Source organism: Chionomys nivalis, chromosome 11 (genome assembly GCF_950005125.1).
Source record: "Chionomys nivalis chromosome 11, mChiNiv1.1, whole genome shotgun sequence".
Classification (NCBI taxonomy): Eukaryota; Metazoa; Chordata; class Mammalia; order Rodentia; family Cricetidae; genus Chionomys; species Chionomys nivalis.
Window position 1 is genome coordinate 47,307,371 of NC_080096.1, and position 17,345 is coordinate 47,324,715.

Here is a 17,345-nt window from a genome sequence, read left to right on the forward strand (position 1 = left end):
AGGACTTCTTTCACTGGTGACACATGGCTTACTTATCCCATTCATAAGAAATAAGAAAATACTAAAGACACAACCTACAATTTTAAAGTAGAAAATAGTGATCACAAATGGATTAGTGAAGTTCATCTTTCCTGGGTCGCTCTGGTAAACACTTGTCCTTACATATAATTCTACGGCAAGCAGACCTGCCACATGACAGCACGGGAGGTTGTCCTCTCCAGCACTCTACCGAGAGTCGGTGTCATGCCCTTTCAGGAAGCTATTCACTTTCGTTGTTGAAACGCGCTCTTAATTTTTTGTCACTAAAGAATTCTTAAAAAAAAAAGGTTAAGTAGATGAGGTATGAAGGAAAACTGATATGGATTATCTTTTAGTTGATGGATCAATTGATTAACATTTTGAAAGGAAACATAACTAGTGCTTTAACAAACATTAAGACTGAGTCATTATCAATTTGTATTATATATTTATATGCATAATTGTATTATGCACTTGTACTGTTTTGTAGAGAAACTTGTGTATGATATATGGTATGCTTCACATGTACATGGTTTATGTGTATATAACATGTTGTGAATACATACAGCTTGATATTGTATGATACATGTATGTATACTATATATTGCTGTATGGTATGTGTCATATACATATCTAAAACATGTTTAAATGACATATATTTAGGCAAGTCCCAATTAAATACAGGCAGGTTACATCTCTGGAGCTTACTCTAATTTCAGTAGTGACTGGTTTATAGCAAGGAAGTTAAAGCTATTCCTCTCTCAAGGGAAAATTCTTGACATTTCTTGAATATTACTGAACATAACTAGATAGAATCCAAAATTAAAAAGAGAATAGTAAATAGAGTGTTGAAGTATGAGCAATAGGAAGTCATATATGTACAGTTACTGGCACATTCCTATTTTCCTCCTGTAACTCAAGTCTTTCATAAATGTGTGGATATATGATTTAAAACCTGGCTGCTAAGCATGGTGCCTCCAGTTCAGCTACTCTAGGAGGCTGAAATAAACGACTGCCCGAGACTGTGAGCTCGAGTACAGCCTGGACAAAGACAGCAAGACCATGTCTTCTTAGAAAGTGACCAAAAGCATAGAAGGAAGGAAGAAGGGAAGAAGGGAGAGAGGGCAGGGAGACAGACTCTGGCTTATACTTGCCCCATGGCAACAAATTCACATTTCTGAAGCCTCTCGCTTTCTGTGCGATCCCACTCTTCTCTGTCCCACATAAACTGAGGTACCAACTGTCTTAAAGTACTTGAAGAAGATTAATTTAGCTGTCTTATTAGTAATTTATCTTGTATTTTCACAACCAAATACTAGAATGGTCCTAAAATTTCACAAATGTATTTAACATCTACAAAAATAAAACTGCTTCTAAGTAAAATGCCAACAGAAAGAGCTGACCCCTGCTGAGTGACAGAAAGCCTCAGACTAAAGCACCATCTCACTTAGCAATGTGTTCAGTGCTTGGATAAGGGTGGGAACAGAAGGATCAAAACTTCAAGATTATCCTTGATTACACTGTAAATCTCTATACAGCCTCGGATAGTCTTCTCTCAAAAGTCAAAATAACAGTAATTTTGGGTCACTTCATCTAAGAAATACCAGATAATAAACAAAGAAGGTTAAGAAATGCAAGGCCAACTTTTCTGAAAGAAATTAATATTTATATTAAAAATGAGGGATTAAAAAGTTGACAAAGATGGGTCAGCAGGCAGAGGTACTTTCCCTAAGTTCAGTCCCTGGGATCCACAAACAGGAAGGAGAGAACCAGCTCACAAGAGCACAAGCTGCCCTCTGCCCTCCACATGCACTCTGCTGCACGTGCACATACACATAAGGAATAAGTGTAAACAACGTTTTAAAGTTGACAGTGTGTCAACTTCTTTTAATAATTAAATTCTTAGTATTTTTTAAATCTAATTTTCAATCATCACCAACATTCCTTCTTGATGTTTAGAAGGAAAATGTAAACAGACTCTTTTTTCTTTTATAACCACTAAGGCCTGCAGACTAATCCTGGAACTGTCTATTAGAATCCTCCCATTCCTAGTATTCTCAATAACTACCTAGGCCAAGCTAGCATCACTACGCACACGGATAATGCTATCAGCCTCTCAGGTAAGTCTTCTCCCATCTCCATTCACAATCCAATTCCAAAATAACTGCTCTTAGACTAGACTTTCGTTTCATTTCCATATAAAGAACTGCAGTCCTGTCTTAGGTCTGTAATACTTTTTTAAAAAATTTAAGTGACTATGTCCCTAATACTATGCTAAATGCTTTGAAATCGATTTAGGCCAGGCAATGGGGGCACACGCCTTCAATCCCAACACTTGGGAAGCAGAGGCAAACAGATTTCTGTGAGTTTGAAGCCAACCTGTTCTACAGAGTAAGTTCCAGGACAGCCAAGACTACAGAGAAACTCTGTCTTGAAAAACAAAAAACAAACAAACAAACACAAACAAAGAATTTAGATCCTTTAAAATACATTAAATAAAATTATTCCCAATTTATAGTTAAAGAAAATCAGACTCAAAAGAGAGGTTGTTAAACCTGCCCCCATTTACACAATCACTAGGGGAATAGCTAGAATTTACTTTCAGGTGTGTTATTCTGAGCTCTTTGATCAGTTCCAAGAAAACTCTTTTAACAGAGTATTCAATCAATAAATATGTATTATGACAATGAAATACAATGCTATGCTACCTTGGCATATGACGGATAATAATCAAATGGAGATTTCTTCAATTCAAGGTCCATATTTTACACCAAGCAAAATAATTGACACACATTACTTGATTAGAAATTATTTGTTGGACTGACCTAAAGGAACTGTATTAATGGTGAGAAGAAAAATCTTATGATTCAATATAATCTATAATATTTATATCTCTACATGATGACTAAATTTAAACACTTTAGAGTTAGGTAAATCATAATCAGGCTAATATTTTAACATTTAACTTAATTACAAAATGAAAACAGGTTCTATTGGTGAAAAATAATACTGTTGGAACACAAAATATGTGTGAACAAACTGGACATGCACACCAAAATTGTTTAGGGTGTATAGATTCCTAAACAGTCAGAGCAAAATTCCTTAGAGATGATGTTTTAAAATTTTAATATAGAACAAATGTCACTGTCTAGCAATTTAAAGATATAAGGGACTTCAGAGTTCAATAACAAATACAGAGTTGTTATTTGAAACAAGAATGCAGCTCTGGAGAACAATCAGTTCAGTTCTCTAACAGCAGTTCTAGTGTGTGGTCAGAACCATTTCCCCCTTCTACAGAGGTCTCCAGGTGCACATTTTTAATGTATCCTAGCAGTTTCCAGTTAATGTTTTATATTTCTGTAGCTATTATTTTCTGCTGAAAGAAAACTAGTAAAAGTTGAGTCTAAAAAGGGAAAACAAAGGAAGAAGATCAATATTAACACTCAACAAATATTGACTTAGTAAAGTGACTTTGTGGTCTTTCTCTCACAGGAATTGATATTGAATGAATGATTTATTTACACAATACCTAGGGAAAGTATTTGTAAAACAAAAAATTTTACTTGTCAAGGTACATAGATAATTAATCTATTCATCAAATTTAAAAATTGAAGAGTCACCATTTTCAAACTAACGATCTTATACATAATAATATTCTTGCTCATTCTTTTTACTTTAAAACATCATAACCAAAATCAGCAAGATAGCTCAGCAGACAAAGGTGTCTACAGTCAAAGTGCACAATTCAAATTCTGTACTGACTCCACAAGGTGCAAGGAAAGAGCTGACTCTTTCATAAATAAATAAAATCTAATTTAAAGTATTACAAATAGAAATACTGCATTCTATAGAAAAAACTCAAATTAGTTCACAAACTCCATTGGTTCCCTGTGAACTTTCAATAATTATTAATAATCTTAAAGTCAGATACTTTTCAGAAAAAGTTGATTTTGTTCATTTAAAGTACCGTACCTTTAGGTTTGGCTCTGTTAACTTTGAGTCTCGGTTACTATTAGCACTCATGGTAATTGTGAAGGAAACAGATGTTTTGAACTTTCTAGTTGTTGACAGCAAGGAAGGGCTTGCGTCACCTGTAAAGGAAGAGATGAGGTCTGCTATGAAAAGCGGTAGGCAGCAGTTCATCTCCAGACACGGGCCACATGGGCCACCCTCTCATTTCACTCTGTTCTTCCCACTGAAATGCAGTTAGAGCTTTATATAGATCAGGCCTTAATGGTGTTAATTTATGTGCTACTAATGTAAGATTCTTTATTTCAATATGTCATCTTTTAGTCTGAAATTTTAGTTAAATAAAATATAATGAGCACAGCCAAGTGAGGTTTCATAATAAAATTTTACTTCAGTAGATTTTTACTGCTAAGAAAGTCTAGGAATGGTCTCATTTACTTTATTATTGATAACTGGAGATGAAAGAAATTGTTGTCTGAATTATGATCCATCATCTCTAATCAAGAAAATTTTAGTATTGAAAGTAAATACCTTTACTTGAGAACGTTTCCTGGTCATTTTTTCTTATGATTCTAGGTGATGGTTTTGGTGCTGGAAATGGGCCTCTTTCAGGGGACCCTTCCATGTGGCTTCCAAACTGTTGGCGCCTCAGTTTACTGTCAGCCTCCAGTCTTTCTAGAGTAGTCCTGAGACACTGCTCGCTGGTTGTCATATATAATTTACAAAACTAAAGGAAATAGAAGAAAGTCAGCTGGTGGAAAATGTTCTGTCCGACATGTGGGAGGTGAGGGAGGCATATCACATTAGTAGGCAAGGAGGAGCAGTCAATGAAACGTGTTTCTTCCTGTACTTGTTGTTCATGTTACTTTCCCGGAACCAGACTGCCCAGCCCCAAGCGACCTAGTGAAATGCAGCCATCAATCAGTGAGGTCACACTCCGAGTGAAAATGAATGGCGCACCAGGAGAGGTGATTTTTTTTTTTTTAACAAGACACATAGACTTGTATTTGTTCTAAATAATTTTTATGACTGATCCGGCCCAGAAAAGGTTCATTTCTGAAGGGAGTCTCTATGCTTGTTTGTATACCTGTATGCATTTTAACTTGGTTATGTGGGTTGAGTGGCCCTTAATCAAAATGCTCCAACCAAAAGTATTTTGGATGACTTCAGATTTTGGAGCATTTGCATATACATAGTAGAATATCTTATGGTATCTAAGTCTTAACTGAGAAATACATTTATGTTTCACATATTGCTTATACAAATAGCCAAAGGAAGTTTCATGCAATACTTTTAGGAGGCCTCACATGGCTCACACATGGAACTTAGCTTCAGATTGTGAAGCATTTTGTATTTTGAATGTTGAGGTTAGGGATGCCTGCCCTATACTATTTTAAATATAATCATCAGATCATAATTGTGAGACTGAAGAGGATAAATTAAAATTACAATGAGTATTCAGTTTATAACTATGCCCTTGTCAGTATTTTTTAAAAAAAAAAAAAAAACACTTGTATAAGGGCTGGAGTTGCTTCGTGGTACAGTGTTTAGCATGTATGAGGCCCTTGGTTGACTACAATAATAGCAAACACACATATCTGATATGGTCTAACCATTTCACAATGTATACATGTATCAAAAACATCTATGTATACATTATCAATATATGCCATTTTGTCAGCTATACATTAGCATTGGGGAAAATTAAAAGTGATTCCCTACACAGCATGCAGGTTTATATCAATAAGGGCTCATCTACCTTCATGTAGTCAAACTTTCCATTAGCATTTACATCAGCCAAATTTATCACAGCATTTACTTCTTCCTTAGTCATCTTCTCACCTCTCTAGAAATAAAATAAGATTTGTTTTAAAACAACAGAATCAATGTTTTGTTGTTTGGGTTTTTTTTTTAGTCAGTTTCACTATATAACCTGGCTGACCTGGTACTTACTATGTAGACCAGGTTGATCCGGAACTCTCAGAGATCTGCCTGCCTCTCTCCCGGCTGCTGGAATTAGTATGGATAAGGTACAGTGCCCAGTTAGAAATACATTTAAATCTCCTCCACAAATAATTTTGAATATGTGGTTTCATTATGAGTCAGAATTAAGCAATAATGAAACTATATTAAGTGAAATTTCATGAAATTATTAAATTTTGTGAAAATATCCTTAATTTCAATTTCAAGATTTTAACAGAATCTGTAATAATGGATATTAAAGTTATAATAATAATATCTTCTAAGTGTTCAAGAAACAAAATGAATTGAGCACAGTGGTGCACGCCTATAATCCCAGCACTTAGGAGGCAGAGTCAGGTGGATCCCTGAGTTCAAGGCCAGTCTGGTCTATGAAGCCACGCACAGAGAAATCCTGTGTTAAAAAGAAAGAAAGAAAGAAAGAAAGAAAGAAAGAAAGAAAGAAAGAAAGAAAGAAAGAAAGAAAATGAAATGACACGAAATTATTTTATATCACATTTATACTTATTTTCCTTTTACTAAACACATGAAAATCATAGATCCTCAGAGTTCTGAGCAAAAAAGAATGACATGGGGGCAGAGAGACTGAAACACAGGCTCAACTTTATACTTTCTCTTTAATTTATAAAGCACTTTTCATGGAGAAGGATTGCCAATACTTTATAAATATTCTGTGCCCTTCATTTTACCTGTTGAGAGAATACTTACTTTAATGTGGATTTTGGTAACCCAAGCTGAACTCCAGTTGCTTTAGAGACATGCACAGTATAGAATTCCCACAGTTCCTACCTTCGTTAGATATTTATGAAGGTCAGAGTGTAGAATGGAGCCATCGTCATTCACATCTAATTGTTTAAATGATTTTAGCAATTCTGCTTTTGAAGTAGGTTTTTCCTTGCTTAAAATTATACAAAAATCATCAAAATTCAATTTGGCAGTTTGAGGAGTCCAGTACTTATTAATGGTCTTTTGAGATGGACTTCTTCCCGCATGTTGAAGAGCTGCTCAATTTAAAAAAGGATCATATATTACTATAACATTTGGAATTGGTATTTCAGCATTTTTCTTCAATCCCTATATATTAGCAAGCAAATCCAATATCTGTCACTATATCACCATTGCTACTGCATAGAGTTACACCAATGTATGTTTCTCAAGATAGTTACATCCTTGTATACTTCATTATTGAAAACAAAAAATATATATGCCTACCAGCTAAAGAGACTTAATATATTAGTGGCAGAACTGATTTTTTCCTTCTTCTATTGGTTTTGTTTTCAACCTACTTAACTGTCATTAACTGGCTTACTTAAGAACTTTATTTTTTAAGGCAGGTTTTTATTATTTTTAAGGCAGGTTTCCAGGCCAGTCTGGAACTCATTTTGTTGATCTGGTTTGGCCTTGAACTCGATGTGATCTCCCTGCCTCTGCCTCCAAAGTGTGGGGATTACAAGGATGACACACTGGACCCAGCTGGTTTACCTAAGAACTAGTAGAGAAAACAAGGTTGACTGAATTTTTTTTTTTAAGAAAATAGGAGTAACCACAAAAAGCATAAATGACTATTTTTTCAGGGCTGACAGATATTTCAGTGAATGGAAGAACTCATTTATTTGAGAATTGTTATGTCAACAAGGTGTGGCATCTATAATGTTCATCAGAGTTAGGTAGTAGGAGCTCCAGAATATCAACCATGTTCTAACTGTCAAATATATGCACAAAAGCATCCACTGCAAGGCTAGGGAGATGGCTTAGTAGGTGAAGATACTTGCCACTAAGCCCAAGAACTTCAGTTCTATCCCCAGGATCCACACAGCAGAAAGAACCCACTCCCACGAGTTGTTCTCTGACCTCTATATTCTTTGCCATGTACATGCATACACAAAGAAGCACCACACATGCATATGTGCATGTAAGTGCAATCACATTGTGTGCATGCATGCTCATACACACACAAGCATACTTAACTAAATGTAATACTTTTTAAGAAGAGTCCATTTGCCGGGCGGTGGTGGCGCACGCCTTTAATCCCAGCACTCGGGAGGCAGAGGCAGGCGGATCTCTGTGAGTTCGAGACCAGCCTGGTCTACAAGAGCTAGTTCCAGGACAGGCTCCAAAACCACAGAGAAACCCTGTCTTGAAAAACCAAAAAAAAAAAAAAAAAAAAAAAAAAAAAAAAAAAAAAGAAGAGTCCATTTACAGTTATGACCCTGTTGGAAATCAGGGAAAGCTGATAAGCCTTTAGAAAAGCATCGCGCAGACACAATCGTTAAATGGTTTTCATTTCTAACTGTATTTTTATATCTGTAAAAGAGGCACAATCTCAGAAAGGCTGTGTATTTGTATACGTCACACAACACTAAGTACAATGTCTTTAAGCAGTTACAGACACCTGTCCATTTGAAGACAAGTGATGTAGTGATTCGCAAATGGACTTCTACACATTACTTTGTAACTGTCCATAACGAACTAATACACTTATGAACCATCAGAGAAGAAAGCATTACATTTCTAAGCTGCATCTGTCTTGAATTGTGCTACCAATTTTTATTATAAAATATTATATTGGAAATTTCCAACTATTTTGGATGGGAATGTGTACTATATGTGCATCATAAATCAACACTAAAATGTCTATCTGAATTTTCTACAATTTAATGTAATGAAGATTAGTAAATACAAAACAGTTTATAGAAATAGCCATAAGAGAAACTAGATCAATATAATAAATACAAATATTAAATCAATTATTGGGCACTTGTTGCACATAATCATACAAAGGATGATTTTGTTCTTGGAGACACAAGCTTTTTTGGGTACAAAGTTGTTCTGTAATATAAATGTAAATTCTACATCTTTAAAAATATTTATATCTTATGTATTTATTATTATTGTATGTGTGCATTATTAATATCATCACCAGTATTATCTGTGTGTGTGCCTGCACATGCATGCCAGGACCAAACGTGGAGGTCAGATGACAATTTGCTGTAGTTGGTTCTATCCTTCCACCATGCGGGTTCTGGGTGAAACAACTGGTTATGTTGGTCAAGCTTGGTGGCAAGAACCTCTACTTATTGAGCCACCTCGTTGGCCTATGTAAAGTCTACATGTTAAGTGTACTATTGCTACTTGTGGCCATGACTTACATTTGAAAGACTAAGAGACATTTTCCCATCCTTCAAATTTGTTTCAATGCACTGTACTTAGATAACTCAAGCAGACACAAGAAGGAGAACAAGATAATCTTAGAGATGACCTACATAGCCAACAGAATTAATCAATTTATTTATTTATTTGTTGGGGTTTTGTTTGTTTGTTGAGTCAGGGTCTCTCTATGTAGCTCTGGCTGTCCTGGAACTTGCTCTGTAGACCTGGCTGACCTCAGACTCACAGATATCTACCTACCTCTGCCTCCTGAGTGCTGGAATTAAAGGTGTGCACCACCACTGTTCAGCCAGAATTTATTTTTTAACACTTATTTATTTTGTGTGTGTGTGTATGTGTATGTATACACGCACACGCAGGTACACAATGTATGTGGAGGGCAGAAGCCAATTTAAAGAGTTCATTTTTTTCTTCCACCTTGTGGGTCCCAGGGATTAAACTCCCAGTGTTAAATTTGGCAGTAGATGTCCTTAACCACTGAACCAACTCAAGGTTCTCATTATAGTAACTGCCATGTTCTATCTGCTTATAAGACCTTTATGGAGATGTATAGCATTGAATATAGTTACAGACAAAATCCTTGATTACCATGCTTCCCTAAGTATTTGCCTAACATGTAACAAACAATTCCATAATTCATTTACCAACAGAATTAGAGAACTAGCATATGCATTTAGGAATCTATTCCGAGTCAACCCCACTGACTAGAATGGGAGGATAAAGTGGAACCTAATGAAGTTGCAATTTGAAGGTTAAAAATCTACTTGGGGAAGGAAAGTCTTTTGATAAATATTTAGAAAATCCATTTTACCAACTCTTAGACACAGCAGCTTGGCAAATACTTGTCACTACCATCAATAACAAAAGAAAATTTCAACTTTTTCCCCAAGCTTGTGCCTTCATGCCTGACTATTCTATTTGCCTAAGATCTTACGGGTGTGTCTTCTGGTTTTTTTTTTTTTTTTTTTTTTTTTTTAGTGCTGAGGCTTGAACTCCAGGCCTATGCAAAGGCTCTAGCATTAAGCTATATCACCACTTCTTTTAAAATACTGATTTAAAGCCGGGCGGTGGTGGCGCATGCCTTTAATCCCAGCACTTGGGAGGCAGAGGCAGGCGGATCTCTGCGAGTTCGAGACCAGCCTGGTCTACAAGACAGGCTCCAAAACCACAGAGAAACCCTGTCTCGAAAAACCAAAAAAAAAAAAAAAAAATACTGATTTAAAAAGAATAACTGTCTCAAAATGAAATGAATTATGCCAAAATATGTCCTTCGGAGGAAAGGTCTCTCCTCTGAGAAGTCTTCCTAGCTGCGGATACTGCAAGGCTGACGTCTATCTACTGATCCGCTTACAGTGTACTTAAGCCTGACCATGTATCTGTAGTGGCACTGGTCCTGCTGAGTCTGACTCGGAGTGGAAATGTCAGAGTATATGTTACGTGCTAAGAGCAGAAGCATGTAAGAAAAAGAGTAGTAAGAAACACATGCCACTGACGCATATATTCCTTTGTAAGAACTATCTTTAACTTAACAGTGCTACAAAGAATATTAATATTCCTTAAACCAAAACCAAAATCATGTGTGACAATAAAAATGCAAAACCAGATTTGTTTTCTGCCCAGATAATTTCACAGAGATGACAGTAACTTATTAATACATATGAACTGATTAACAGTACAAGAACTATACCAGAGGAAGGTATGTTAAACTTTTCAAGTTAACAAGTTCAATGTCTCCTTTCTTCCTTTCTTTCTTTCTCTCCTTCATTCCTTCCTTTTTTCCCCCGAGACAAAGCTTCTCTGTGGAACAGTCCTGGCTGCCCTGGAACACTCTGTGCAGACCAGACTTTGATCTCACAGAAATCCACCTGCCTCTAACTCCCAAGTGCTGGAATTAAAGAAATGCACCACCATGCACAGCCACTGTTTCTATTTTCTTTTTGTTTTTAATAATTTATTTGATGTGATTCATTTTATGTGCATTAGTGTGAAGGTGTCAGATCTTCTGGAACTGGAGTTACAGACAGTTGTTAGCTGCCATGTGGATGCTGGGAATTGAACCAGGGTCCTTTGGAAGAGCAAGCAGTGCTCCTAACCCCTGAACAATCTCTCCAGCCCCCCACTGTTTCTATTTTCAAAAGAAAAAAAAAACTCAGATATTTTACCAACAGCGGCAAAGTGGAGTTTTAATTAACTGAGTTTCTGCCTATACTATTTAATATATGCCAATTAAGCACAAGTATTTAAACTTCCTGATGAAAGTTTACTAATTTTAAAATTATGTAAGTCAAAGTAAAGCTACAGGTAATTTTTTAAAATTGCTGCCATCGTGTGCATTTGTTCTTAAACTATTTAATTAACGTCTTCTATTTGGAGAGCAAATATATTTTAATCTTGTCAATTTTCACCATTCCTCCAAATGAACTTTCTTAGAAAGAGATCATATGTATAAAAACCCAAGACATTTCGCAGAAACACAGCAGAATTTTGGTTTAAGGAAATCACTTCTAAAGATGGCAAAGAAACCCAGTTTCTCTGCTCTCAATATTAGCCTTGATGAAACTGACACGAGCCATCAGCATTACCTGCTACTGTCATTTACCTATCTCCAATGACTGCAGACTACCAGCATCAAGCCCTCCAGGGACTAAAGACTACCAGCGTCAAGCCCTCCAGGGACTAAAGACTACCAGCGTCAAGCCCTCCAGGGGCTAAAGACTACCAGCGTCAAGCCCTCCAGGGACTAAAGACTACCCACATCAAGCCCTCCAGGGACTGAAGACTACCTGCATCAAGCCCTCCAGGGACTGAAGACTACCCGCATCAAGCCCTCCAGGGACTAAAGACTACCCACATCAAGCCCTCCAGGGACTGAAGACTACCCACATCAAGCCCTCCAGGGACTAAAGACTACCAGCATCAAGCCCTCCAGGGACTAAAGACTACCCACATCAATCCCTCCAGGGACTGAAGACTACCTGCATCAAGCCCTCCAGGTTATGGACAGCCTGATAAACACCACCTTCAGCGATGTGGAGGACTTCTCAGCCAGAAGAATTTTAAAATATGATAATGGGTAGAATGAGAAGCAAAACCTCCCAACCCCCAATTCTCTTCTAAATTTTCATTTATCTATATTTTTCTTTTGCAGTCATTTGACCCCAGTCTTGCAAATTTTTTATCTTTTTCTTAATGCAAGTCAAAATTCAGACTAGTGAGTCAGACGACAAAAGGTTTTTAATTCTATTATTATAAATCTAAAGCATCACCAGGACAACTGAAAAACGGCAACAGTAACAACTCTTAAGCAAGTAGTAACTGATAGAAGCTGTGAATACACAATCTCCCCCTCCATATATATGAATATATATATACATATATGTTTACATGTGTATAATTTGGGAGCCCTAGAGTATGTAACCATAGAAACAGTTATTGCTTCTTACAGTCCTGTTGCTTGTCCCACTGTGAAACTGGAGTGACTCGATGATGTAATTCTAATTCAGACTTTTCAGTCTAATAACTTTCAACAAATCAGGTAAAAATTTACCTAGGTAAAGTTGATCCTTAGAAATAATGTTTTCCAGGCTGCTTTTGAAGATAGTTAAGTAGGCGGCTCTACAGTTCATATAAAATGCCTCCTGCTCAGTTAGTGGAAATTTCTTTGTTCGGGGACTCCCCGAGAACACTGATTTCTGAGTACGCAAAGCTGCATCACTCCCAGGATTGCCGGCCATTCTATTAGAAAACAATTAAAATTTTACTTTAGTCTAGGTAAATCACCTAAAACGCAAATGTAGCACCATGAGGTGGAGCACTGGGCTATTAAAGATTTTGCACATAGAATAAAAAAGGCAAATGTTATAACATCTATACGAACTCATCAGTACATGTTAAATAAAATCTTTAACAATTGATTTCTAATTATATATATACACACACGTATATAATTCCTCAAATATAAAATATCCCAAAGAACAAAGTTGTAGTATAATATAAAAGAAATCAGAAAAAAGAAAATATATACACCTATATCTCAAAACAAGTCTCATGGGAGACTTCAAAAGGTTGCTAAGATTCCATCTGTTTACAAACAGGAAGCATACAGAATACTACAGGACACAGTCATGCTAAAGAAACTATAGAGGGGTGAGATTCCCTAACAGCGAGCTGTTTTATGTAAATCAGCTGCAGGTGACACCCACCCTCCAGAGCAGGATTACCTAACTCGTTTCATTAACATTTCTATAACACAGCACATCACTGACTAGCTGAAGTCTCATTTATTACCATTGAGCTTTACTGAGTTCCTTCATTAGCAGTAATATTTGGGGTCTATACAGAGCCTCTGTTCATAAGACATTAATACACAATCGTACATCTCATTTCATCCTTTTTATTACACTGACCAGGTACTTTTTGTCCATTTTACAGATGATGAGATCGAGGGACAGAGATGTCACCCAGTTAGCAATAAGCTGTGAAAATTCAGTGGTCTCTTACGTTTAAGGAGGATGAAGGTTTATTGAACAAAGGCTACTATGAGGTGCTAAATTGTGCTGGTGGTCTAATGGCTTTCCAACATTACTTTAGCCTGCGTTGACTTCTAAAAATACATTTCAATCTAATAAATTGAATAGTTCACGTTGAACAATAAGATGGTACAGGTAGCGTCCCCTTCAGGACTCACTGGATTCTTACTCAGGGGGCCTAAATCACTGGCACCTTCGTGAATTATGTAGGTCTTTTACACTTGGGAAAGAAAGATAATAATCGCTTATCATGGATGAAGTACCCTATTTATAATACACAGACCGCCTGCCTGACACTTTCATATTACACCAGATTTAGAAGGACCCCATAGGGATGCGGTGTCACAGTCTGGTTACTGCAAATTGGTACCGCCATAATTAAACATCAGTTTTAAACACATATGCGTGCACGCCATCTCACAAATGTGAAAGAAAACTGTTCCAATAAGGAAGAACGAGCACTCACTTTACAGTCAGCAATTTAAAAACATATTTTTAAGGATCTTCTTCAAATGCTCTTTCCAAATAGGGTTATTCTCACATGAAACTCCCAGGGCAGAAATGTTCCAGAATTCTATTCTTTCCCTTCCTGTGAAGAGAGTCTAAACTGAAGCTTAAATATATGTATAATTGCACCCTTAGGGCTCAGAAACCCCCTTTTATTTAAAACTCTAGACCAAGCCTGAGACAGGGGCCTGGAGACTACATTGCAGCAAACGGCTCCATAAATAACCAGACACACAATAAGCAGGAAAAATAAACTGTTAACAAGCGTCTAAGGCGTCTAAAGGGCCGAGTGAAAACGGAGAGCCATCCAGTCACCGGGGCTGCACCGTGTAACAGCCACAGCTAATCGGAGACAAGCTCTCTCCGTTTTGTATTCCGCAGGCCACAATGCTGCTGGATCCCTGTGTTTCAGGGGCAGGCACGGGCCGTTAGGACACAAAAGTAAACGTAGCTGGTGGGAGAGGCAGCCACACAGTGACCGGCAGAGCGAGCAAGAGAGCGAGAGGGGGTGCCGGTGGCTACCTAATTTCAGCTCACAAACCAAGAAGAGCAGCCAATTTTCTTCAGTAGTTCTGCGAATCTTCCAGCGCAGCCGGACGGACCTCCGCCTTTTTTAGATTACCATAGCAACTGCTCCTCTCCGCCACCGGAAGTAGGAGGCAGACAACCTCCCAAACAGTCCGACCAGAGATCTGTAGACCTCTGACTCGGAGAGTACAGTCCCGGCCCTGTCGCTGGTCTGTCGCGAGGCTGCTTTGTCCAGAATAGCGAAAGAGGGTCGGCAGAGGCTAGATGGGGCGGGGGCGCTGGCCCTGGCCCCCCTGCACACCCCTTTCTTCACACACACACACACACACACACCACACACTCGGGCTCTTTATCGTGCGGAGGCTGTTTCCAGCGGAGCGCGGTTTGTGTGACACCGCATCCAGTGTCTACTGCGCTGGCTTTTTATGCTTCCGCGTTTGAGGGCACTCAGTTCTGTCCAGCAACGGTGGCACTTCCTAAAGTCCCGAAATGCCGTAGGTATCTCTTCCCTGGATGTTGCTGTTCTGAGGGGCTCTCTGTGAGCAAAGGGAGTATACTATGTGGCCCCATACGCTGTCTTTTCTGTTTCTATGAACTTGTCTGTTGTGTCAGTACTCTCAATCCACCTCTACTCTTGCAACCCAACTTTAATTCTCAAAACCTCCCAATAGTGTAAAAGCTGTGGGCTAAATCTGAGTAACGTCAACTGGAAACAACTTGGATAGGGTTAACATACTGAGAATGAAACAAAGAAAAAGCTCTTTTTTTCTTTCGTAAAAGAGTAATCGTGGAAATGGCATGAATGACTCTAAAACAAGTGGAAAAGAATAACCAATGACAGTAGAATGGATGGGATCTTTAAAATACAGTGAATGAAGGAACCACTTTGTGGAGGACAGCACACAGCCTTTAAAGTTTAAGAGCAAGCACAGACAATCGTGTGTGTTAAGATTATAATGGGAAAAAAGCAGGGCATAGCATAAAATTCATTTTAATAGTTGCCACATGGGGGTAGCCTGAGGGCTAGTGAAGGAGCAGTCTGGTGTATAAGTCATATTGGTGATATTGTTGCTTGGGGGGATGAATCTTTGGTGGCTTGCTTTTATAATTTGAACATCGTGTGTGTGTGTGTGTGTGTGTGTGTGTGTGTGTGTGCATCGTAACCAATTTAAGTAGCCATTTGTTGTTTTAAGATTTAGTTTTCCCATATTACATTCTTGGTAAGTCTAGTTTCTCTACCATCGGTTAGATCCTTTGAGAAACAGGTGAATCAACTAGTTGGTGCTCCGAATTTCTTTAATCTCCCCAGCCCAATGTACTCTTGCTTTTCTCTGTATGCACTAATGCCAGAGGCAATATAATTTACCTAGGTTGCAGCCTTGACTCTTTGATGTGGAAAAATCAGTTGGATTCAAACATACCAGAATTTGAATCCTCATGAATAAAATAATTGATCAGTAAATATTAAGTGCATGGTAAAGTTGCTGTTTAAAAAGAAATTATAAGGTGGGTGTGGTGGCGGTACCTGTAACCACAGTGCTTGGGGGCTAGAGGTAGGAGGATCAAGATCAGGAGTTTAAGGCCAACATAAGGCTCAGACTTCAAAGTGGGTAGGGGGACAGCAGCAGCTGCTTTAGACTATATCAAGAAATTTCACATCACATCTATGTTTACATATTGCTAGTGGTAGATGTAATAGCTTTTACTATTACATTCTCTTCCCCATCCCCACATCTTCCATCTTTTCATTTGTAAATTTCCTAGCTGCATCTGCTTGACTTTTCTAATTAACGTGTGTTACCATGCTGCTTCAGCCAGAGTCACTCAATTAACTCAAAGTCACAGAATTAACTTAATACTGTCCCAAAGTTAGAAAATTAGAATAGCATTAGTGTTGGAATTTATAACTGTGGCAGTGTTCTTAGAGTGGGTTAATTCTGCTGATATTCTTATAGAGTTTTCTGAAAAGAAATTAAAATGTCCTATTTCTTTTTTTTTTTTTTTTTTTTTTTTTTTTTAATAAAATGACTGTCTAGTGTCACCCAACCTCACTGTGTTGCTGAGACTGGCCATAAACTCCTAATCCTAATGCCTCCATCTCCCAGTGCTGGTGTTACAGGTGTGCACCATGATGCCTGACTTGGAAGCCTAACTATTTTATTACACTTGTTTGGGCTTTTGGTCAGACTGGTGCTAATGCCAAATGCAATTATTTTTTTATTATGAGGATTGATTATAAATCAATAATTTCTTTTTTAATATTTATTTATTATGTATACAATATTCTGTCTGTGTGTATGTCTCAGGCCAGAAGAGGGCACCAGACCTCATTACAGATGGTTGTGAGCCACCATGTGGCTGCTGAGAATTGAACTGAGGACCTTTGGAAGAGCAGGCAATGCTCTTAACCTCTGAGCCATCTCTCCAGCCCCTATATTAGCTTAAATTTTTTAAGTTAATCTTAAATGATTAAAATTGAGTGCCAGACTAATAGTTAACCATTTAATAAATATTGTTTGACCCACAGGAGATATTCAGAGTTGTATAATTTCTTTTACTTAAAGGAATCTTGCATTTTTAAGATTGGTAAATTGTTAGTACTTGCTCTAACTATTTAAAAATATGAATTTTAAGTAAATGTTTATA

The 17,345-nt window shown here is 37.6% G+C and overlaps 2 protein-coding genes across 5 annotated transcripts in view; one reads left to right on the plus strand and one right to left on the minus strand.

The window, feature by feature from the left end:
* The window catches only part of Efcab7 (EF-hand calcium binding domain 7), a 70,257-nt gene extending 55,375 nt beyond the window's left edge, over positions 1 to 14,882 (minus strand). The window contains exons 1-7 of one of the 4 annotated variants that reach the window (XM_057783454.1): positions 14,694 to 14,882; positions 14,131 to 14,253; positions 12,683 to 12,870; positions 6,757 to 6,968; positions 5,747 to 5,833; positions 4,519 to 4,714; positions 3,991 to 4,109 (exon numbers count right to left, since the gene is read on the minus strand). In XM_057783454.1, the coding sequence (XP_057639437.1) occupies positions 3,991 to 4,109; positions 4,519 to 4,714; positions 5,747 to 5,833; positions 6,757 to 6,968; positions 12,683 to 12,869 (801 nt within the window). In that variant the 5' untranslated portion in view covers position 12,870; positions 14,131 to 14,253; positions 14,694 to 14,882. The remainder of the gene's footprint in view (positions 1 to 3,990; positions 4,110 to 4,518; positions 4,715 to 5,746; positions 5,834 to 6,756; positions 6,969 to 12,682; positions 12,871 to 14,130; positions 14,254 to 14,693) is intronic. The other 3 variants (XM_057783453.1, XM_057783455.1, XM_057783456.1) reach the window with 3 other exon arrangements.
* A 243-nt stretch (positions 14,883 to 15,125) lies between these two features.
* Positions 15,126 to 17,345, plus strand: part of Itgb3bp (integrin subunit beta 3 binding protein) — a 53,967-nt gene continuing 51,747 nt past the window's right edge. Inside the window, exon 1 of the mRNA XM_057784358.1 lies at positions 15,126 to 15,193. Within this exon, the coding sequence (XP_057640341.1) occupies positions 15,189 to 15,193 (5 nt within the window). The 5' untranslated portion in view covers positions 15,126 to 15,188. The remainder of the gene's footprint in view (positions 15,194 to 17,345) is intronic.